Source organism: Rana temporaria, chromosome 12 (genome assembly GCF_905171775.1).
Source record: "Rana temporaria chromosome 12, aRanTem1.1, whole genome shotgun sequence".
In the NCBI taxonomy this organism is placed as follows: Eukaryota; Metazoa; Chordata; class Amphibia; order Anura; family Ranidae; genus Rana; species Rana temporaria.
In genome coordinates, this window is record NC_053500.1 from 124,195,845 (window position 1) to 124,221,613 (window position 25,769).

General features: G+C 45.5%; 1 protein-coding gene across 4 annotated transcripts in view; it reads left to right on the forward strand.

Moving 5' to 3' along the window:
• The window catches only part of DLGAP4 (DLG associated protein 4), a 248,170-nt gene that overhangs the window by 115,300 nt on the left and 107,101 nt on the right, over positions 1-25,769 (forward strand). For 3 of the 4 annotated variants that reach the window (XM_040330514.1, XM_040330517.1, XM_040330515.1), the window contains exons 3-6: positions 10,694-11,756; positions 19,604-19,812; positions 20,851-20,965; positions 22,887-23,463. In XM_040330514.1, the coding sequence (XP_040186448.1) occupies positions 10,752-11,756; positions 19,604-19,812; positions 20,851-20,965; positions 22,887-23,463 (1,906 nt within the window). In that variant the 5' untranslated portion in view covers positions 10,694-10,751. The remainder of the gene's footprint in view (positions 1-10,693; positions 11,757-19,603; positions 19,813-20,850; positions 20,966-22,886; positions 23,464-25,769) is intronic. The other variant, XM_040330516.1, reaches the window with a different exon arrangement.

Consider the following 25,769-nt stretch of genomic DNA (forward strand, 5'->3'; position numbering starts at 1 on the left):
GGTAACCCCATCACATCAGAGGTCCCCCATCATATCAGAGGTAACCCCATCACATCAGAGGTCCCCCATCATATCAGAGGTAACCCCATCACATCAAAGCTTCCCTTTTAAATTAGAGTCCTTCCTTCAGATTAGAGGGCTCTCATCACATCAGAATCTTCCCCGATTACCACAGGTGTAGCTGAGGGTAGGAGGTGGAAAGAGGTCTTAAAGGGGTTGTAAAGCCGGTACAATTTTTTTTCCTAAATAGCTTCCTTTACCTTAGTGCAGTCCTCCTTCGCCCCCTCCCTTGGACTACAGGAGAGTCAGGACGCCCACTAACACACAGCTCCTTTCTCTATCTGCAACGTAGAGAGCGTCCTGACTCTCCTGCAGTCCAAGGGAGGGGGCGAGCACGACACTCCACACCAGGGAGAAAGCCTTGCATTACTGTGTGGAGTTACAGACAGAAGAACAGGAAGTGAGGATTTCTCAGAAGAAATAAGGACATTTAAAAGCAAAATGGAAGGATGAGGTAAGTGAAGGAGGACTGCACTGAGGTAAAGGAAGCTATTTAGGGGAAAAAAATTGTACCTTTACAACCCCTTTAAGGAAGTGGACTCCCATGTACTACTACCGTGTTTCCCCGAAAATAAGCCCGGGTCTTATATAAATTTTGGCAGCCAAAAACACACTAGGGCTTATTTTCGAGGTAGGGCTTGCCAAGCAATGTGCTATCTTCCTAGTGGTTGCAAAATGACATAACATGACTAAGCACTAGTTTCAGTGCGAAACGCGTCAGGGTCGGGTTTTATTTTATGTTGCTGTGACTTGTAGAGCTGTCCTTTTTTTTAATAAAGGCTACAACTTGTTCAGAGTGCGGCTGTCCAGAAACAATTTTTGTTCCTGTCTTTTATATTTGCCCGGAGTTAAGCTTTATTTTCTTAGGGATAGATATGTAAATGAGATCACTTAATAACCATTTTTGATAACAATGCTGGCTCTGTAAACAGTTAATAATCTATTCACATAGGGAGTGGGCAAATATGTTTGCTACATACAAATGCTTTGCTTCCTGATCAATAGCACAGTACAGTGATTGTTCTGTACACCCCTTTTTTACTGACACTCTGAAAGAGAGGTTTTGTTGGGAAGAAATGATGTGTATTTTTAATGAGCACATAATTATCCAAAGTACGCTATATAGTAGTGTTTGAAGTAGTTCTTGTGACCACAGTTTCACATTCTTTATGGTCCACATTTTTTAATTAAATGTTGAGATTGTAAGATTAGATGTTATCATTACATAAAGTGGATGTAAACCCAATTCGTGAGATTTGAGCTGGGCACATATATCTGCAGTGTTTTCTTATCTCTCTTCAAAGCACCGTGTCCTGTGGCTTTCTCCTGCTCCGGGCTTCTGTTTTCAGCCTGATAACTTCTGACAAGTTCTCCATCAACTGAGATAAAAGCTGCCTCAGGCCTCGTACACACGATCGGTTAACCAGAGGACAACGGTCTGATGGACTGTTTTCATCGGTCCAAACCGATCGTGTGTGGGCCCCATAGGTTATTTAACCATAGGTTAAAAAAAAGCCAACTTGCTTTAAATTTAACCCATGGATTCCTAACTGATGGGGAAAAAACAATCGTTTGTAGGCACAACCATCGGTTAAAAATCCGCACATGCTCAGAATCAAGTCGACGTATGCTTGGAAGCATTGAACTTTGTTTTTTTCAGCACGTCGTTGTGTTTTACTGCGTTCTGACACGATCGGTTATTTAACTGATGGTGTGTAGGCACGACGGACCCTCAGTCAGCTTCATCGGGTAACCTATGACAACGGTCCATCAGACCGCTTTAATCGGATGGACTGATCGTGTGTACGAGGCTTAAATTTTGTGTTGGGGAGGATGCTATAAATAGATTAGCAGAGAGTTGAACTATTCAACTAACAGTTCTGAAAGTTTCTACCTATGAGGATAGGGTGTGTGTGCCTTTCCTCCAATCAGCTGTCGTGGCTGTATGCCCAGGCTTCACCGCAGTGCTGAAGAGGAAGAGAAAATCTCCTAACATGATCTGAACTTTCTAAAGAATATATAAAGCTGAGGACAGCAGATATGCATACAAAACTTATGTAGGGAGATTTGTTTCATCCCTATGTATCATCTGAGGCTGTTCGCTTAACTGGATATATGTGAGGGTTTACATCCACTTTAACCACTGGGTGCTTAAACTCCCCTCCTGGCCAGACCAATTTTCAGCTTTCAGTGCTGTCACACTTTGAATGATGCGCGGTCATGCTACGCCGTACCCAAATAAATTGTTATCATTATTTCCCCACAAATAGAGCTTTCTTTTGGTGGTATTTTATCACCTCCTGGGTTTTTTATTTTTTGTTAAAAAAAAAAAAAAAATACAAAACAGTTTTATATTTTGTTATAACATTTTGCAAACAGGTAATTTTTCTTCTTCGTTGATATACGCTGATGAGGCTGCACTGATGGGCACTGATAGGCTGCACTGATGGGCACCAATCGGCTGCATTGATGGGCACTGATAAGGTGGCACTGATAGGAGGCACTGGTGGGCACTGATGAGGCATCACTGGTGGGAACTAAGAGGGGGCACTGATGGGTGTCACTAATGGGCACTGATGGGCATTGATAGGTGGCACTGGACGGCACTAATAGGTGGCACTGATAGGTGGCAGTGATGGACAGTGGTAGGTGACACTGATAGGCAGCACTGCTAGGTGGCACTGATGAGGCATTGATTAGCACCACTGGTGGGCACTGATATGCACTGTGTGGGCACTGGCAGGCAGTACTGGTTGGCACAGATGAGGCAGCTGTGCCTCTTCCTCTTCGGGTCCGATGTCCCTTACACATAAGCCGGTGACCGTTTTTTTTTTTCCTCCTCACGGTGTCAGCATGAGAGAGAAAAAAAAAGACTACCGATCTTCTGCTTACATCATGTGATCAGCTGTCATTGGCTGACAGCTGATCACGTAGTAAGGGGCCGGGATGAGAACCTTACTCCGATCTGTGATCGCCCAAGTCTAATTTACTCGGTGATCGCAGCACGCGCTCTCCAGGGGACGCGCAGGGAGCATGCAAAGGGGAGGACGTCTACTGGCAATGTAGGTCTGCGCTGTAGTCGGCATTTGGCTATGGCGGGGATAGGTGCAGGTTAAAGCAGAACTATACTCTTCTTCACTCCAGCAGCATCCCAGAGCTTCCCGCCAGCCACTGACATGTGTGGCCGGGCTGATTCTGTCTACTGATTACTGGCCATTTTCACTGATTGGGCTGGCATACCGTCATTCCCGTGCACGTGTAGGAAATTCATCCATTTTGGCATTGCTGAAACTATACAGTGAGCTGCACATGCACAGCTCAGTGTACAGGGTGGACAGTCAGGTAAGAAACTTTAATGCAGAAGAGACATAGAGGTTGATTTACTAAAGGGAAATAGACTGTGCACTTTTGAAAGTGCAGTCGCCCTGAAGCTTAGTAAATAAAGAAAAGCTCTGCTGGCTTCCATCATCCAATCATGTGCATGCAAGGGGCAAGATTCTCATACATTTACGTTGCTCCTGGGCAGCGTAACGTATGTGATTTACACCGCCGCAGGTTTACAGGTTTACATCCTGATTCTCAGAACACTTACCTGTAAACTTGCGGCGGTGTATCGTTAAATCGCTCGGCGCAAGCCCGCCCAATTCAAATGGGGCGGGCACCATTTAAATTAGGCGCGCTCCCGCGCTGAGCGTACTGCGCATGCTCCGTCGGGTAAATTACCCGACGTGCATTGCGCTAAATGACGTCGCCCCGACGTCATTTGCTTAGACGTTTACGTAAATGGCGTCCAGCGTCATTCACGGACGTCTTACGCAAACGACGTAATTTTTTTTAAATTCGAGGCGGGAACGACGGCCATACTTAACATTGGTTGTTTGCTTAGACGTTTACGTAAATGGCGTCCAGCGCCATTCACGGACGTCTTACGCAAACGACGTCATTTTTTTAAAATTCGACGCGGGAACGACGGCCATATTTAACATTGGTTGCCCCTCATAATAGCAGGGGCAACCTTACACGTCGCGTACGCTACGGAAACGACGTAAATTCTCAGCGTCGACCGCGCGTATGTTCGGGAATCTCGCGTACTTACCTCATTTGCATAGACGACGGGGGAAAACGACGATGCGACACGTAGCGGCGGGAAAAAAAATTGCTTTTAAGATCTGACAGCGTAAGAGCCTTACGCCTGTCAGATCTAATGGGTATCTATGCGTAAGTGATTCTAAGAATCAGTCGCATAGATACCCGGGGCCAGATGAGGAGTTACGACGGCGCAAATGGTGTTGCGCCGTCGTAACGCCTTTGAGAATCTGGGCCAAAGATTCCGTTTTTTTTTCCATGTATGTGATTGGGTGTTGTTTGTAAAGTGAAACTTTCCCTCATTCACTAAGCTCTGGAGCAACTGCACTTTACAAAGTGCACAGTCTATTTGCCTTTAGTCAATCAACCCCATAGTATGTTTCTTCTGTATTAAAGATCCTGCCAATTTTTTTCCTCTCTCCCTAAAGTTCCACTTTAATATTCCTGCTTCAGAGAAGAGATATCAGCCACACAGGGAGTGAATTGTTTTCGGTGAGTTGGCTGACTCATAGATTCGCATTGTGAGAAGCAGCAGTAATGTGCGACCACTGTGTAGCACTGTGTAGCGGTTAGCAGAGCCTGTGTATGTAATGAGAAAATGTGTCTGCCCCCATGGACATATAATATTACAAGCTACACACAGAAACATATTTTCAAACATTAACGCACTGATACAAATTTTCAGTTGATCTGTTTTATGTAAAACACAAAGACATTGCTATATAAATAAAATAGAAATAAAAAAGACGAGAACAAGCAAACCTAGACATCCATATATAGTATGAAAGATAGCTCCTCACTTCCTGTAGTATGCTGGCAATCAGGGGCGGACTGACCATTTGGGCACTGCCCGAGGGCCCCATGCCACTAGGGGGCCCCATCAGGGTTGTCAGCCTCAGTAAAACAAGGGGCAGTATGTAAAAATCTGTGGGCCGGATTCAGGTATGGGCATGCATCGTATTTAGGCTACGCCGCCGTAAGTCAGAGAGGCAAGTGCTGTATTCACAAAACACTTGCCTCCTAAGTTACGGCGGCGTAGCGTAAATACGGCCGGCATAAGCGCGCGTAATTCAAATGAAGATGAGGGGGCGTGTTTTATGTTAATTTTTGGTGACCCGTCCGTGGAATTTCCCAGTGTGCATTGCTCCAAAGTACGCCGCAAGGACGTCATTGGTTTCGACGTGAACGTAAATTACGTCCAGCCCCATTCACGGATGAGTTACGTAAAATGTTCAAATTTCGAAGCGGGAACGACGGCCATACTGAACATTGGCAACACCACCAAGGGGGCATGTTTATCTGTACGCGGCGTATCTCTTACGGAAACAGCGTATCTTTACTGTGTCGGGCAAGCGTACGTTCGTGAATCGGCGTATCTAGTAATTTACATATTCTACGCCAAAATCAACGGAAGCGCCACCTAGCGGGCAGCGGAAAAATTGCACCCTAAGATACGACGGCGCAGGCCGTCGTATCTTAGCTAGGTTTAAGTGTATCTCAGTTTGAGCATACACTTAAACTTACGACGGGCTTAGATTCCAAGTTACGTCGGCGTATCTACTGATACGCCGGCGTAACTCTTTGTGAATCCGGCCCTGTGTTTTAAAAAAAATCCCAAGATTATAGTTGCCCCGCCTCTCCAGTACCTTTTCAGTGTGTATATGTGTATTCTGTGTGTATGTATACTGTGTGTGTATATTGTGTGTATATTGTGTGTATACTGTGTATGTGTGTATACTGTGTGGCCCCATAATCTATGGCCTGGGAACCCCATAATCACCTATTGCCTTGGGCCCCATAATCTCCTATTGCCCGGGGGCCCCATAATCTCCTATTGCCCGGGGGCCCCATGAGTTGTCAGTCCGCCCCTGCTAACAATGCTTCCTCTGCTGCAGTGAAACAGCAAGCAGTCTTGCATTAAGGTGAAAAAACATCCGATGGTACCGCCCCCCCGAGCCCCCGTTTTACTTACCTGACCCTTCAAAAGTCCCGGGCGCGTCCATGTGACATTCTTCGGTTCCCAGCCTGGCCGTTGATTGGCTAGGCTGGGCGGATTGATAGCAGCGCAGCCATTGGCTGGCGCTGCTGTCAATCACAGCGGATGACGCGGCGCGCCGGGGGCGGGGCCGAGTGATACAGTCGGCGGCTATGCCCGCCGCTGTATCACGGGAGCGCGCTTGCAAAGGGTAGAAAGCTTTTGCGAGGAGGAGCCGAGACAGCCGCTGAGGGACCCCAGAAGACCAGGTTAGGGAACACTCTGTGCAAAACGAGCTGCACAGTGGAGGTAAGTACAACATGTTTGTTATTTAAAAACAATTTTTTTTTTGCCTTTAGTGACTCTTTAAGAGCTCTAGGGGACATGCGCACGGCGCCAGAGCTGATGCGCGTGGCCGGCGGTCGTGATATCCACCAGCCACCCGCAATTGCTCCTCACAGAGAGAGAATCAAATTTGGGCACCCCTTCTATAGACTCCTATGTTAAATGGTCATTTATCTGGTATCTTTGGGGACCAGGTACTTGGCACACCTGTAGCCCCAGTTCTCCTCTACAAGTTTGCAAAGTTTGCTGTCTGGGGGACCTATGGCTGGGGAGCACCGATTTTTCAAAGCCGGGCACCCCTTCCATAGATTCCCATGTTAAACGTAAGTCTAGTCATGGACACAGTGAGGCATGGGCACAGTGAGGCGTGGGCACAGTAAGGCATGCACATGGACACAGTGGGCCGGATTCAGAAAGAGATACGACGGCGTATATCCTGATACGCCGTCGTATCTCTGAGTTCCGCCGGTCGTATCTATGCGACTGATTCACAGAATCAGTTACACATAGATATCCCTAAGATCCGACACGTGTAAGTGTCTTACACCGTCGGTTCTTAGGCTGCAATTCCAGGCTGGCCGCTAGGTGGCGCTTCCGTATTTTTACGCGAGGAATATGCAAATGAGGATTTACGCCGATTCAGAAACGAACGACCGCCCGGCGCTTTTTTTTTTACGTCGTTTGCGTTCGGCTTTTTCCGGTGTATAGTTACCCCGGCTATATGAGGGGTAGCTAATGTTAAGTATGGCCGTCGTTCCCGCACCGAGTTTTGAAATTTTACGTTGTTTGCGTAAGTCGTTCGCGAATAGGGCTGTACGTAATTTACGTTCACGTCGAAAGCAATGACGTCCTTGCCACGTCATTTAGAGCAATGCACACTGGGATATTTTACGGACGGCGCATGCGCCATTCAAATAAAGCGTAAAAAACGCGGGGTCAACACAAATTTGAATAAAACACGCCCCCTACATCCCCATTTGAATGACGCGGGCTTACGCCGCAACACATACGTTACGCCGCCGTAACTAAGGGCGCAAGTTCTTTCTGAATAAAGAACTCGCGCCCAAAGTTAGAGCGGCGTAACGTATCGCCATTGTATCTGAATCCGGCCCAAGGAGGCAAAGTGAGGCATGCAGATGAACACCCTAGGCATATACTCGAGTCTATAAGTTTTCCCAGTATTTTGTGGTAAAATTAGGTGCCTCGGCTTATATTCGGGTCGGCTTATACTCGAGTATATACGGTAAGTAAGAGAAGAGATCCAGACTCCATTGTGCATTGCCTTGGGAATGGCTACAGACATTTGCAAACTTAATCAATAAAGATTTCCTTTTCTTAAGTGCCAGTTGCTAAGTGCACTAACACATATCCACCAATCAAAATCCATCTTGTACTGGCTTCAGCTGAGTGGATTCTGATTGATTCCTTGTGAGGTTCTGTATTTAGGAATTAGCACTTTAGCACTTAATAATAAAAACTTTTTATTGAATAAAGCCATAAACTTTTTTGGCAAGCAGGCACCCTCACATGCCACTCATTGGCTGTACAGTAGTCTATTCGTCCAACATACCCAAGTCAATCAATACGTTTTTACTTTTACTTTTCACTTTCCGATCCCACTAACATAATTAGGAAACTATTATATATTGCTAGTCTGCAGCAGTGCCCAGGGCCAATTCTGGGAGGCTCAGGTGCACAGTCCTTCCCTCCCTCCTTCCTTCCTCTTGAGAACCTAACTGCAATGTTCGGGGGCCGGCCACTGTAACAAAGTCCCGCCTCCTAGACCAGCTTCTGTCATAGGCGGAACACTGATACAATTTCCCGGCATTGAATCAGTGCTCCGCCTATCAAAGATGCCAAACATTGCAGAGCTAAGCTCCATGACACAGCCAGAGATCCACGCTGTGTATATTCCAGGCACAGGTGAGGCTGCAATGATGGGCATAGGTGAGGCTGCAATGATGGGCACAGGTGAGGCTGCAATGATGGGCACAGTGAGGCTGCAATGATGGGCACAGTGAGGCTGCAATGATGGGCACAGTGAGGCTGCATTTACGGGCACAGTGAGGCTGCATTTACGGGCACAGTGAGGCTGCATTTACGGGCACAGTGAGGCTGCATTTATGGGCAACGTGAGGCTGCATTTTTGGGCAAAGTGAGGCTGTATTGATGAGCACAGTAAAGCTGCAATGATGGGCACAGCAAATCTGCAATAAATGGGTACAGCAAGTCTACAATGATGGGCACAGTGAGGCTGCAATGATGGGCACCAGTGTGTCTACTCTGAAACATTATCACACATTGTGGTGTTTTTTTTTTGTCAGTATAGCATACAGGTTAAATTATTTTGTTGTTCTATATTTATTTGTGAATATATATATATATATATATATATATATATATATATATATATATATATATATATACCGTGTTTCCCCGAAAATAAGCCCGGGTCTTATATTAATTTTGGCAACAAAAAACACAGTAGGGCTTATTTTCGGGGTAGGTCTTACCATGTAATGTTCTGTCTTCTCTCCTCCTCTCCCTCCCTGCCTGTCAGGAATCCCCAGTGTGAACTGAATTAAAATGCTTGTAAAATCATATAATCCACTCAGTACAGTAGTTTATAATGTACAATGTGTGTGTTTCTGTAATATAATTGTGCCAACTACCTTCGTTATAGGGCCGCTCTGTGCTTCTGTGACCCACCGGAGCTCTCTTCCCCGCAATTATATTACAGAAAGACACACATTGTACATTATATACTACTGTAATAGATTGGATAATGGGATTTTACAAGCATTCTAAACTAGGGCTTATTTTTGGGGTAGGGCTTATATTGCAGTCCTCCTGGAAAATAATGCTAGGTCTTATTTTTGGGGTAGGTCTTACTTTTGGGGAAACACGGTGTATATATATATATATTAGGGCTGTTACTGATTAAAAATGTTGTGTTCGATTAATCGTTTTGTTTTTTTAATCGATTAATCGACTAATTTCGATTAATTAACGCACATACAGATACAACTACTTTTAGCTGATCTCCTTGCATTGCAACTCTGCATTAGTCAGTGGTAAATGTGGTATACACTATATACAATCACTCGACACTAGTTGGTTTCCACAATCCATGACTTCCCCCCCATACCGTAATATCCACATCTGCCCCCCCATACCGTAATATCCACATCTTCCCCCCCATACTGCAAGAATATACACATCTGCCCCCCATACTATAATATACACATCTGCCCCCCATGCTGTAATATACACATTTGCCCCCATGCTTTAATATACACATCTGCCTCCCATACTGCAAGAATATACACATCTGCCCCCATGTGTACATTAAAGCATGGGGGCAGATGTGTATATTACAGCATGGGGGGGCAGATGTGTATATTACAGTATGGGGGGCAGATGTGTATATTCTTGCAGTATGGGGGGGGGGATGTGGATATTAAAGCATGGGGGCAGATGTGTATATTCTTGCAGTATGGGGGCAGATGTGTATATTAAAGCATGGGGGAAGATGTGTATATTACAGCATCTGCCCCATGCTTTAATATCCACATCTGCCCCCATGCTTTAATATCCACATCTGCCCCCATACTGCAGAAATACACATACACCGGCTCATAAGTATAAATGAAGCATCTGCCCCCATACTCCAGGAATATATACATCTGCCCCCATAATGTTACCACACACAGGATGGTTGTCCACTCTTACCTGACTATACATCAGGCAGGCAGACCCGTCCACAGAGTAGCTGATGGACACGTGCAGTGCTCAAGGGAAGATGATATAGGCAGGCAGGCGGTGATGATGACGTCAGCGCGCCGCTACTCAGCTGCCGCCGGGTGGACCAAGATGGCCGCGGCTCCGGAGCTAGGCCGAAGCCGCGGCCTTTCCTATGGGCGAGACCGCGGAGCTCACTCCGCGGATCTTCCTCGATCAAATTTTTTTTAATCGATCAAAGAAATTAACGATTAATCGACCAATTAATCGTTAATTTCTGCAGCCCTAATATATATATATATATATATATATATCTACACACTTTTTTATTTTTGAGGTTGGGGGGTCTTGGGTGAGCGCCCACACTTTTTTTCCCAGGACTTGACCCCTGGTGTGCATCTTATATTGCATTTCCTAATACTAAAAGAAGTCTCTTGATTGTTGTTCTAAATCATGACATCTTAAAATTCTCTCTTTTTTTTTCAGGGCTTCTGAAAGCCAAATCAGCAACCTGTGACGAGATGATCTGCAGGTGCCGACTGCAATGAAGGGTCTGGGGGATGCCCGTGGCCGGCACCTGTCCGGAAACCTGGACTCACATTCAGACTCTTTATATGTCCAACCAGAGCGGACCCCTTATCTGATCAGCTCCACCGAGGCCTACCCTCCGGAACCTCGGTACCCCGATAATTCTTTGCACCCTGACTGCCTATACCCTCTCAACAACCAGCTTTCAAACAGTAGCACCTTTCCCCGAATTCACTTTAATTCCCATTATGAACCTCCTGAGGAGACTCCACCATATCCTACCCCCCATGCACCACCTGCCAAAATCAACCGCCTTCCTGCCAGCCTTTTGGACCAATTTGAGAAACAGTTGCCCATTCACAGAGACGGTTTTAGCACTCTACAGTTCAAACGGGGTGACCCAGAGGGAAAGGACCGCAGCGAAAGTCCCGGACGCATCCGGCACCTTGTCCACTCGGTACAAAAACTCTTTGCGAAATCCCAGTCCCTTGAGGGTGGTGGAAGGGCCAGTGTGAATGGAAAGAAGGGGTCATCCGAGGATACTAAAGGAACAAAACGGAGTAAAAGCAAAGAACGTGGCAAGGGGGATGGAAAAGGTCAAGCCCCTCCTCGAGGAGGAGGGGTCTCTGGCTGGTGGAGCTCAGACGATAACTTGGACAGTGATACGGGCAGCTACCGTAACCCGGCAGGCATGATGACCCTTGGAAGGCGCCCAGATCACGGAGCAAGACACTTTTTGAGCGGGTATAACACTATCAGCGAAAGCATGTTAAAGGCGTCCAAAAGCAATAATGACCTCAAATTCACACCCTTCCAGCCTCCATCCCTCACCCTATCCCCTCTGCCTACACCCCATGAGGTGGTCCCTCCTAACTCGACGGCCTCACTGAAGAGAGGGTCTTGGTCAACACTGACACTGAGTCACGCCAGAGAGGTGTGTCAGAAGGCATCATCAACCATAGACAAAGCATTACTGAAGTCCAAATCTTGTCACCAGGACCTCAGCTACCAGTATCTGCAGGTTGGTATTGAACACATACCAAACACACATATGCTCTATCTGGGGGGGGGGGGGGGGCTTGATGTAGCAGCGCCTGTACCTTCAAGTACAACATTAGTGTTCTCAGAGGAAGCAGTCCACTTTTGTGGCCTCCCACATAAAGCACTTGCACAGTGCACATGGTCCTCCAGTCATTGGCATACCACCACATATACATGACTGGTATGCAGGCCCGTCGCAACAGGACAGGCAAAACAAGCAACTGCTTGGGGCCCCGAGCTGGCCTGGGGCCCCAGCAGAGCGCCGCCGCTTCCTATAAATACTGAAGCCTGTAGCGTGGCCGAGCTCCTTTCCTAATTCCTCCTGCAGTCCGGCCGGGTACCGTAACCCTGTGGTACAGGAGATTCAGTTTCCTGTTCCCGGCCGGAAGTGACAGGAAGTGCACACACTCAGGGCTAACTTCCTTTCAGTCCGGTCGGGAACAGCAAACTGAATCTTCTGCAGCGTGGTATGCGGTATGCGGTCAGAAGAAGTACTAGCCCCGACGTGGGGTGGTGCGCAGCGGGGAAACAATGCGGGGAGCCGATGAGTGTGCCTGGCGGCCGCGATGTCCGCCAGGTACCCGCGATCAGCGGTGACAGCAGGGACGTGGAGCTCTGTGTGTAAACACAGAGCTCCACGTCCTGTCAGGGAGAGGAGACCGATCTGTGTCCCTTGTACATAGGGACACAGCACCGGTCACCTCCCCCAGTCAGTCCCCTCCCCCCACACAGTTAGAACACACCCAGGGAATACATTTAACCCCTTCCTCAACCCCTAGTGTTAACCCCTTCTCTGCCAGTCACATTTATACAGTAATTAGTGCATTTTTATAGCACTGTGTCACTGTGTTGTGTCAAAAGTGTCCGATATGTCCACAGTAATATCGCAGACCTGACCATCGAATCAAATCGCAGATCGCTGCCATTACTAGTGAAAAAAAAATCATAAATCTATCCCCTATTTTGTAGGCGCTAAAAACTTTTGCGCAAACCAATCAATAAACGCGTATTGCGATTTTTTTTAACAAAAATATGTAGAAGAATACGTATCGGCCTAAACCGAGGGAATTTTAATTTTTTTTTAAATTGGGATATTATTCTAACAAAAAGTAAAAAATATTGTGTTTTTTTTCAAAATTTTCTGTCTTTTTATGTTTAAAACGCAAAAAATAAAAATCGCAGAGATGATCAAATACCACCAAAAGAAAGCTCTCTTTGTGGGAAAAAAAATGATAAAAATATAATTTGGGTACAGTGTTGTATGACCGCGCAATTGTCATTCAAAATGCGTCAGCGCTGAAAGCTGAAAATTGGTCTGGGCACAAAGGGGGTTTAAGTGCCCAGTAATGAAGTGGTTAAGCTAGTGCTTTGTTGGGTCACTTACCTTTTCCTTTGATTTCCCTTCTAAATGTTTTTTTTCTTTGTCTGAATTTCTCACTTCCTGTTCCTCCTCAGTAAGCTGTTCTGGCTGACTAACCCCCAGCCAGAACGGCTCGGGTGATGGGGGCAAGCTTACTGAGGAGAAACAGGAAGTGAGAAATTCAGACAAAGAAAAAAAACATTTAGAAGGGAAATTGAAGGAAAAGGGTAAGTGAACCAACAATGCACTAGCTTAAAGGAACCTATTTAGAAAATAAAAAAACAAACCTTTACAACCCCTTTAAAATGATTGATAAACTCCGATCAGCTTAATTAGCACTCATTTCTTGGCACTTTAGACAAACGTTACTGAAAAGTAATTTAATGAATAGAGCTATAATGAGCATGCAGACTGATTGTTAATTACAGCAATGCTGTTTACTTTGCGTTATTTGAGAACTTAGGCCCCATATGAATTTGGGAAAATTTATAATGGATAATCATTTCCTACATATGATTTTGGGTTTAAAGTGATTGCAAAGTGATTTTTTTTTAATTAACCGCTTGCCGACTAGCGCACGACGATGTACATCGGCACAATGGCACGGCTGTGCAAATGGGCGTACAGGTACCTCCCCTTTAAATTGCGGCTTCGTGGGCGCAAGCATGACCGCCACGTACTCCGTGAGCGTGGCCGCGGGTCCCATGGACTCAATGTCCGCCGGGGGCCGGGGGCCTGCGATCGTGACACAGAGCTGCAGAATGGGGAGATGCCCATGTAAACAAGGCATTTCCCTGTTCTGCCTAGCAACATGACAGGGAGCTACTGCTCCCTGTCATCGGGAGAAGTGATCTCTGTCATGTTGTAGTGAGATCACCCCCCCCCCCACAGTTAGAATCCCTAGGACACACGTAACCCCTTGATCGCCCCCTAGTGTTTAACCACTTTCCTGCCAGTTTCATTTACACAGTAATCAGTGCATTTTTATAGCACTGATTGATGTATAAATAACAATGGTCCCAAAATAGTGTCAAAAGTGTCTGATATGTCCACCATAATGTCGCAATTACAATAAAAATAATGCAGATCACCGCCATTACTAATAAAAATAAATAAATAAATAAAAATGCCATAAAACTATCCCCTACTTTGCAGAGGCTATAACTTTTGCGCAAACCAATCAATATACGCTTATTGTGATTTTTTTGTTTTTAGACCAAAAATATGTAGACAAATACATATCGACCTAAACTGAGAAAGAAATATTTTTTTTTTTATATATATATATATTTTTTGGAGATATTTTTTATAGCAAAAAGTAAAAAATATTGTGTTTTTTTTCAAACTTATCCCTCTTCTTTTGTTTATAGCACAAAAAAAAAAAAACCCACAGAGGTGATAAAATACCACCAAAAGAAAGCTCTATTTGTGGGGAAAAAAGGACGTAAATTTTGTTTGGGTGCAACGTCGCACGATCGCGCAATTGTCAGTTAAATTGACGCAGTGCCGAATCGTAAAAAGTGCGCTGGTCAGGAAGGGGGTAAATTCTTCCGGGGTTGAAGTGGTTAAAATAACAGACATGTTATACTTACCTGCTCTGTGCAATGGTTTTCAGCTACCCCCCTGTCCCCTGCCGAGTGTTTCCATAGAAAGACGCTATGGGGACAACCCCATGTGGGCCTCGCTCCTGACACAGAAAGCGGGGCTCGGCCCAACCACCTGCTTCCTTGTCATATGATTTGACTGACAGGAGTGGGAGCCAATGGCTTCCACTGCTATCAATCTTTCCTATGAGGAAGGACAGAGCCGGGAGAGTCACTCCTCTCATGCACATCGCTGGATTGAGATCGGGTTCAGGTAAGTATACGGGGGGGGGGGGGGCTGGGGGGGGATACTCTGCAATAGAAGTAACAAAAATCTTAACCACTTGCAGACAGCCCACCCTAGATGTACTGCGGCAGGGCAGCTTTGTGCCAGATTCCGTACCTAGTATGTGATCTAACAGCTCCAGGTCTGGGGTACACACGTGCACTGCTGGCGGCCCGCGCCCGCTGTGATTTCACAGCGGTAGCTGATCGGCGGGTATCTGCCAGCACCCTGCCGATCCTTCAGTATAAAGGAGAATGCCGGTCTGCCTGTGTAAACAAAGCAGATCGCTGTTCTCTCAGTACTAAAGGCAGGTCTCTACAAAGCAGGGGCACTGATCCATGCCTTCCCCTAGTACAAGCACCTCCCCCACAGTAAGAAAACACCAGCTAGGCACACATTTAACCCTTTTATCCCCCTGATGTTATCCCCTTCTCAGTCAGTGTCATTAGTTCAGTGACAGTGCATATATTTTTTTTAGCACGGATCACTGTATTAGTGTGGCTGGTCCTCAAAAAGTGTAAAAAGTGTCAGTTAGGGTTTTGTCAATATATATATACAGTATATATATATGGCAGTAGGGCAATGGACAGTGTCAGTAGAACAGTTGATGCTGTCAGTGGGCAGGGACTGTTGTCAGTAGTTTATTTTTATTATTTTTTTATTATTACTTTTTACAACAACAAAAAATGTTTTTATTATTTTTTACAATTTTATTTCCAATTATTTATTATTATTCTCTTTTACAATTTTTTTAGGAGCACCATTGGGGGGCTTTGGTGAGATATCAGGGGCCTAAACATACCCCTGATATCTCATTTTTTAGACAGAGAAAGGGGCTGAGGACAGAGATTTCAGAGTCCCTTTCTCTGCAGCCAAGCAGCAGGGGGAATCTGTGGAGCACAGGGTGATTAGGGTGTGCCTGGGCACACCTGGCACACCCTGTGCGCACACCTATGGTCCATATGTATTCTAATATGAATCTTGGGGTCCTTTTGTTTATATTTTGTATGGCATAACTCCTGCACTTTGCATCTGCGTAAGAGTTTCCAGTAATAAAGACCGGTCACTGCTGCTCTTTCTTCTTGTCCAGGGTGACTGGTCTTGGGTCCACCCTCCCTGTAGCTTCCTGCAGGCAGCATGTAGTGGGTGGGGCTATTAGGTACCTCCCACAGCTCTGCTTTTCCCATAGGTTATGTGCTGTGTATTTGGTGCACAGTAAGGTGGATTTCTATTATTTGACTATTGAGGGAAAATTACAATTGAACGTTTTTGTGCCCAACTGTAAAAGGAGTCGGAGAATAACGAATTTTTTTTTTAAACAGGCACTGTGGTTGTTATGCTCATCTTTCCTTCACTAGACATCAAGCTGCTGACTTAGAACCAATAGGGAGGTCAGGAGTTTAGGGCCAGATTCACAGCCGAGATACGACGGAGTATCTCATATACTCCGTCGTATCTCTCAGAGTATCTATGCGACTGATTCATAGAATCAGTTACGCATAGATAGCCCTTAGATCCGACAGGTGTAATTGTTTTACACTGTCGGATCTTAGGATGCAGTACCGCGGCCGCCGCTGGGGGGAGTTTGCGTCGTAAACCAGCGTCGGGTATGCAAATTAGGAGTTACGGCGATCAACAAAATTTTTTTGCATTCGCTACGTCGCTGCTAGTTTAGTTTCCCGTCGCAAAGTTAGTCGTCGTTTTAGGTGCCCTAACTTTACACAGCACACGTATGTGCTGTATAAAGTATGGCCGTCGTTCCCGCGTCGAAATGTAAACATTTTTCCTTCTTGCGTAAGACGTCCGAGAATACGGAAGTACGCTACGCACGTCGCCGTTCGAAAAAATGACGTCGCTTCGCGCAAAGCACGGCGGGAAATTCAAAAGGGAGCATGCGCAGTAGGTCCGGCGCTGGAGCGCGCCTAATTTAAATGGCACACGCCCCTTTGAATTACGCGGGCTTACGCCGGAGGCCGCCGGCGGAAGTTTTCTCGCAAGTGCTTTGTGAATCAGGCACTTGCGATGAAAACTTGCGGCGGTGTAATGTATCTACGATATGTTACGCCGCCGCGATTCTACGTGAATCTGGCCCTTAGACTTCAAAGGCCACAAACGTTTTCTAAACTAGTGGCTCGCTAAGTAGCAAAACAAGAATCGGGTTGACAGCTCCAGAGTGTGTGCCTTTAAAGACAAATCACTATGGTAGCTGGATCTTTTTTTATGGCAGATCCCTTTAAGATAGCGGTGATTCATAAATTAATTGATTCAGTCCAGTGTTGTGCTATAAATGGTTGATGAACTTAGAACATATATAAATGTGCATATGCCTGCTGGTGTTGTTTTTATTATATTAGGGAGGTTGGAACATGTATATGTATTTTGATGAGTTTTGCTTACAGGTATTTAAATATTTGGGTAAATATATGTACTAAAATATTTAGGGGGAAAATATATATACAGTATACAATATATATATATATATATATATATATATATATATAGATAGATAGATAGATAGATAGATAGATAGATAGATAGATAGATAGATAGATATAGATCTATCTATCTATCTACACACACACACACACACACATATATATATAAATATATATATATATATATATATATATATATATATATATATATATATATATATATATGTATATATCTACTGTATATATATCTATATATACTGTATTTATTGACATATAAAACTTACTTTTTTACCCCGAAAAATAGAGGGTAAACTGTACCTGCGTGTTATACGCAAGGGGGCTGTGGGAAGTTTTTTCCTGAAACATCCCTCTTAAATCTAGGGTGCGTGTTATAGGCCGATAAATACGGTATATATCTTTATGTAGCACTACCCCCGGAGGAGCTGCTGGTTTGTTTTAGGTGGCATGCATAGGCGTGCGCACAGCGTGTGCTAGGTGTGCCTGGGCACACCCTAATCACCCTGTGTGGTGCAGATTGCATCAAAATATACTGCGTTAAACATGCAGTAACGCACAGAAAAATACAGCATTAAATGGCACATAACACACCGAAATATACAACGTTAAACGTGCACTAATGCACAGAAATATGCTGCATTAAACGTGCAGTAACTGGAATATACTGCTTTAAACATGCAGTAATGCACAGAAATAGACCCCTGATATTTCACCAAAGCTCCCTAATGGGGCTCCTAAAATAAAATAAATATATAATAAAAAATAAAAAACGACTAACACTGTCCACTGCCCTACTGACACCAATCTCTGCCCTACTGACACCGTCCACCGCTCTGCTGACACCATCAGTATACTGTATATACACATGCAAATATGTTTGAGCTTTGGGGTGCACACCCTAATGCAATAGGCTGCGCACACCTATGGTGGCATGTTACCTCGTGGCTCTTCCGCCATCCTAGGGTAGGGTGACCAGATATCCCCAGTTTCAGGGGACAGTCCCCTGATTGAGGACACTGTCCCCAGACCAAGTCTGTCCCTGGTTTTGTCCCCAGATTGGATTTAATAGGGGGCAGGGGCAATTTCAAAGACAGTCAGTGCAGAATTAAAATTAAAAAATTAGAATTACACCCCCCCCCCCCCCCACTCAGCCGTGCCTACTAGCTTAGGGGGTTGTATTTTTTCCCATTATCTGTGCCCCTTTCTGATGATCATGTGCTGGTCGGAGCGGAGGGAATATTTCTTCAGTTTCGAGCGCATGCCCATTCAGCTTCGCTCGCAGGTTCTTCTGCCTTGGCTCAAATCCTGGCCAGCCATCGATTGGCAGATCAGATTGGATGAAAACGGTCCCTTTCCATCCGATTTCCCCATAAAGGAGAGCGGGACTGTGTCCGTGTCCTCTCTGCACAGGACCTGTCATCCACCTGCTCAGTGGGGATCAGTAGAGAGATTCCCCGCTGAACAAGCAGAATCCGTTGCATGGAGGCAGTGCCCGAGTGCCCAAATGGTCAGTCCGCCACTGGTGGTGAAGCATTTACAGGGTTAAATCAGGCAGTGAGGTGGCGACTCCTCGCTGTCTTTCAAATGCCCTCTGAAAAGCATTCCGAACGCGGATCACTCTTCAGAAGGCTAGCGTGTGTGAACGAGCCCAAAGAGTAAACTTGACAAAACCAGCTTTTGACACAATATTCAGCTTCAGTCTAGAAATTTTGCCCACGGTACTTTTATTCCTGTTTCTGGATGTCCTCAGTCTAATGGACAACATCATTCAACCCACTTCCTCTGAGCCCAGGTCGTCCTGGGCCTGAACCAGTCTGTGGCTGAGCAATGAAAGAAGCAGCACAGTGATGTGCTCATCTCCCTGACACTCTGCTTCTTCCTCCTATCAGCATGCTTCTTGTCAGCATGTGAACTGATTGGCTCCTTGTGCTGCTTTCTCCTCTCACACTCCAGCCCTGCTGTACAAGAGGCCAAATTCAGATACTTTTACGGCGTGCGCCTAAAAAATGCGTTTATTGATTACAGAACCACACTATTTTATTTTTTGCCACTTGTCCTGTTCAGGAATTTGTATAACTCGGCTCCTGTTTTAGTTTAGTTGCTGATCGGTCTATGTGTATTTTAACCATATATGTCCTTTTACAGGTACCAAGCGGGGAGTGGGCTGGAGGCCCAATGAAGGGTGAGGACATCCCATGCCGGCGAATGCGCAGTGGAAGCTACATTAAAGCTATGGGGGACGCGGACAGCGAGGACTCAGAAGGAAGCCCACAACCATCCCCAAAAACTGCAGCTAGGAGGCAGAGCTACCTCAAGGCCACACAGCAGTCGCTGAGCGAGAGCACCACGCAGAGGTAACCAAACCACTGACACTATGACCTCAGATATTTTATATAGTGTAGAAGGCGGCTAATGGGTTATAGATGCAGGTTTGCTTGAATAATTAGCACCACCCTGTGGCAGACATGTGGAAGTACAGAGCTGTCCAAGCAAAGGTACTCAGGCCCGGATTCTCGTACGAGTTACGCCGGCGTATCTCCAGATACGTCGTCGTAACTCTGAGTCCGAGCCGTCGTATATATGCGCCTGATTCTTAGAATCAGTTGCGCATAGATTTGTATTAGATCTGACCGGCGTAAGTCTCTTACGCCGTCGGATCTTAACTGCATATTTACGCTGACCGCTAGGGGCGTGTACGCTGATTTACGCATAGAAATATGTAAATCAGCTAGATACGCGAATTCACGAACGTACGCCCGGCCGACGCAGTACAGATACGCCGTTTACGTTAGGCTTTTCCCGGCGTAATGTTACCCCTGCTATATGAGCCGTACATGCCGCGTAACAATGTTAAGTATGGACGTCGTTCCCGCGTCGAATTTTGAAAATTTTACGTCGTTCGCGTATATCGTCCGCGAATAGGGCTGGGCGTCATTTACGTTCACGTGAAAGCATTGGCTTCTTGCGGGTTAATTTGGAGCATGCGCACTGGGATACTTTTACGGACGGGGCATGCGCCGTTCGTAAAAAGCGTCACTTACGTGGGGTCACATTAAATTTCAATAACACACGCCCACGTCTACCACATTTGAATTAGGCGGGCTTACGCCGGCCTATTTACGCTACGCCGCCGCAACTTTGATTTGAGAATACGGCACTTGCCTGTCAAAGTTGCGGAGGCGTAGCGTAAATAGGATGCGTTACGCCCGCACAAAGATACGCGCTTCTACGTGAATCCAGGCCTTTTAGTCTATGGTACCATAGGAATATCCATATTACGTGTTTGCAAGTCTGAGGTTTCCTATTACCTTATATAATATACCGGTAGCTATATTTATACACCGTATACTGGATTATTTTCCTATCTTCACTATGTTGGGATGTTTCCCCAGAAGTCTGGACCGTGTGGACTCCATGGATATCCTGTCTCCCCCAAAGTTCTCCAGTTGGGAAGAAGATTACAATCAGCTAACGGAGAGTGTAACAGAAGAGAGCAGCATTTGCCAGGTGAGAGGAGTGAGATATTAATGAATTTTTTTTTTTGTAGTCTGTGTCCCCATTGGAGAGACTGCAATGGGAAGTCTCTTAAAGCGGGGTTCCAACCACAATTAGCATTATTTAAATGTATGTCCTTTCATCCTGCGTTTTTATAATATAAATCCGGTCACTTACTATTTTACAATCCGCCGCCGATCCGCATAGTTATTCAAAAAAGATAGGCCCGGATTCAGAAAGAATCGCGTATCTTTAGGCGGGCGTAGCGCATCTCATATACGCTACGCCGCCGTAACTTAGAGAGGCGAGTACCGTATTCGGAAAGAACTTGCGCCCTAAGTTACGGCGGCGTAGCGTAAATGGGCCGGCGTAAGCCCGCGTAATTCAAATGATCAAGGCAGTGGGCGTGTTGTATTGAAATGAGCCGTGACCCCATGTAAATGAGGTGCCGATCGAACGGCGCATTTGCGCGCATGCTCAGAGTCACGTCGCAAATACTCCCTAGGATACGCCGGCTCAATGCTTTGTCGACGTGAACGTAACATACGCCCAGCCCCATTCACGTACGACTTGCGCAAACGACGTAAAATACGACGCTGTTCCGATGTTTCCGACATCCATACCTTAACATGACTTAACCCTGCTTTATGAGGGGTAAACTTACGCCGGACCGACACCTTACATAAACGGCGTAACTAAATCCGACGGGCGCAAGTACGTTCGTGAATCGGCGTATCTAGCTCATTTGCATATTATACGCGTAAATCTACGGAAGCGCCACCTAGCGGCCAGCGTTAATATGCACCCAAGATACGACAGCGTAAGAGACTTACGTCAGTGGTATCTTGGACAAATTCTGGCGTATCTGATTCTTTGAATCAGGCGCCAAGATACGACGCCTCACATTCAGACTTACGACGGCGTATCTGGAGATACGCCGTCGTAAGTTGTTTCTGAATCCGGGCCATAGTTTATAAAACTATGTCCACACCGTTGTCATTTTGCTTATGGGCATTGTGAAGCCCACAAGCACTTACATCCTGAAAGTCTTGGATGGGGAGTTATAATGAGGTAGCGCACTGCATCCTGGGAAATGATGACACACATTTCCCAGGAGCATTATCGTGCTGAGGAGCCGAGGGAGATGATGTCAGAATCCTAGGTGATTGCGAAGGCAGATTTCATGGGACCGCATAGCAACAGGCATTTCCAGTGAAGATGCTCTCTTATCCCTCACAGGCATGGAGGCTAAGCCTAATGGGAACTGTAGTTCCCATTAGGCCGTGATGAAGCAAGAATGAATGTGCACCGCAAACCAGGAAGTCAGTGAGAATAACGATTCAGGAGTGCTGGAGGTGAATAAAACAGCTCGATTTCAACAGATATCAAACTAGTTATAATGAAAAACATTACTTTTTACTTTATCAGCTACTGTCAGACTTTAATTTAAGAGGAAAATATTTTTGTCTTTACAACCCCTTTAATGCATCCTATGCATTAAGGTGAAAAAACATCCAACAATACCGCCCCCCCCCCCCCCCGACCCTTTGAAAGTCCTGCGCTCGCCCCCGTCATCCTCCTCGTTTCGTTGATTGGCTACACTGGATGGGTTGAAACAGCGCAGCCAAAGGTTTGCGCGGCTGTCAATCACATCCAATGGGGGCGGGGCAGAGTCATACAGTGAGTGGCAATAGCCGCCGGCTGTATCACGGGAGCGGGCCCGCAGGAACTCAACACTATGCTCGCATGAAGGTGTTGAGTTCTTGCATGGAGGAGCCGAGACAGCTGCCGAGGGACCCCAGAAGACAGGGTTCGGGGCCACTCTGTGCAAAACGAGCTGCACAGTGGAGGTAAGTATAACATGTTTTTTTTTTTATTTACTTTACAACCCCTTTAAATACTAAATGTTTTTTTTTTATGTCTGTCCAATTAGGATAATGAACCACGCTGCATCCTACAGTACCAAACAGACGAATCAGATGACCAGAGGGAAAGGTACCAGTTATGCCAGGTGACAGAAGAGCAAAGAGATCGGTATACTTTGTGTCAAGTTCCTGAAGAGCCAATGGAAAGATACTCGTTATCACAAGTTCCAGAGGAGCCTTGTGAGAGATTCCAACTTTGCCCAGTTGTAGAGGAAGAGAGAGAACGATATCCATTGTGCCAGGTGCCCGAGGAGCCAAGGGAAAGGTACCCTTTGTGCCAGTTACCTGAGGAGGAATCAGAAGAGTACCCCCTGTCTCAGGACCTTGAGGAGCAGAGTGTGCGGTATCCACTGACGATAGAAGACAAGAGAGAGCGTTACCCTCTGGTTCAGGCCGTATTTGGAGATCCTGAATCAACCCAGACTGAGCCTTTCGACCTTCATCTTCCCAATTTCTTCCGCTCACGCAGTCACAGCTACCTCCGTGCCATACAGGCTGGCTGCTCCCAGGACGACGACACCATATCCCTGCAGTCCATGTCACCCCCATTCCCTATCATCAGCCGGACCCTTCCCAGACACATTGGTGAGTTAAACCCTGAAGTGATGTTTGAAAACTGTTTTCTTGAACTGGACAATGTCTTCATAAATTGTCATAAATCCCAAATACACCATGGGTACATACCTCCCAACTGTCCCTGATTCCGAGGGATTGTCCCTGATTTGGAGCAATGTCCCTCTTTCCTCCTCATTTGTCCCTCATTTTGGTCTGATCTATATAGATATATATATATAGGCCTGGATTCACATACATTGGCGAATATTTATGCCGGCGTAGCGTATCGAATATAGGCTACGCCGACGCAGCGCAGAGAGGCAAGCACAGTATTCACCAAGCACTTTCTCCCACTGGCTCTCAAATCTGCGCTGGGTTTCCTCGGCGTATTCCGGCGTAGGTGGAAGTGGGCGTGAGCCATGCTAATGAGGCGTGACCCCATGCAAATGATGGGCCAAGCGCCATAGAAGTACTTAAAACGAACAGCTCATGCGCCGTCCCGCGGCCGCATCCCAGTGCGCATGCTCAGAATCACGTCGAAACAACTGCCAAAGACCAGGCCACTTTTTGCGATTCGGCACTGCGTCGTTTTTCTAGACCCTAAAAAACGTCATTTTTTAAAACCCGAAAAACGGTCGTGTGTACGCGGCATTAGGCTATACTAACTGCGCCACAAACGACAGTCATAACTGCACATGCCAGACACACACCCGGGGAAAATTAGCAGATTTTAAAATTAAACCTTTCATTCTATCGTTTTCAACACCTAGAATACAGAAATAGAATTAAATTGATAGTACTCAGCAGCCAACGCAGTAAACGTGTGAAAAATCGGTGCTATACTTATACCTCACCCGTAATTACAGCTACACACCTACAATTAAAAAAACGAAAATAACCCTGTCACAGAGAATTAAAACCTAAGCACATAAAGGAATACATTATCAGAGGTCACCTTCAGTGAATAGCACATGTCAAAACGATCAGTAGATTTTATATATATAGAGAGAGAGAATATCTCACAAAAATAAGTACACCCCTCACATTTGTGTAAATATTTTATTCTATCTTTTCATGTGACAACACTGAAGAAATGACACTTTGCTACAATGTAAAGTAGTGAGTGTACAGCTTGTCTAACAGTGTAAATTAGCTGTCCCCTCAAAATAACACAACACACAGCTATTAATGTCTAAATCGCTGGCAACAAATAAGTAACCACTTACGGCAATTATCTTTTTAGCTAATCAAAATTATTTTATTAACAATGAATCATTCACAAACAGATCAAGTATAGAAAGAGTTAAAACATACATATAACACAAAAATGACATAAAACTATGATGTGAACAGAAGGTTGACCCCAAATGGACAGCAGTGAGCCCCTGTGCTGCCGGCCGAGGCGATCGGGTCCTGTGGCCTCTATGGTAGACCTGCACGATTCTGGCTAAAATGAGAATCACAATTTTTTTGTTTAGAGGATAGGGGCAGCACAGTGGTGTAGTGGTTAGCACTTTCACCTAGCAGCAAAAGGGTCGATGGTTCGAATCCCGACCACGACACCATCTGCTTGGAGTTTGCATGTTCTCCCTGTGTCTGTGTGGGTTTCCTCCAGTTTCCTCCCACACTCCAAAGACATGCTGGTAGGTTAATAGGATCTTGGCCAAATTGGCCCAGTATATATGTGTGTCCCAAGCATGTCAAGATCCTACGGGGTAAAATGACCGCACCAGCCAGGAAGACACTGGCTGCAAAAAGCACCTAGAGGCGATTCAGTTCGCATGTGTAGCGCTATACAAGTCATTCATTCATAGATCATGATTCTCACGGCGTAACATCATATTTCACATTAAAACAAAAAAAAAATTGGGATAACTTTACTATTTCGTTTTTTTTTTTTTTTTTTTTTTATTAATTGAAGTGTATTTTTTCCCAAAAATTTGTGTTTGAAGGACCACTGGGCAAATACAGTGTGACATAACATAGTGCAGCAATTGCCATTTTTTTCCTTAGGGTCTCTGCTGAAATATATAATGTTTGGGGGTTCCAAGGGGGGTTAAATCGAGATTTTTTAACGATTATTGTGCAGCTCTACTCTGTGGTATAGAGCCGAGTCACCTGGCTCCATACCATAGCAGGGCGGAAGCAGCGTCAAAATGTCACTTCTGCCCATAGCTCTTAAAGGAACTTTTTTTTTTTTTTAAATGACATTTTTTTTTATTATTGCATTTCAGTGTAAATATGAGATCTGAGGTATTTCTGACTCCCAGATCTCATATTTAAGAGGTCCTGTTTTTCTATTACAAGGAATGTTTACATTCCTTGTAATAGGAATA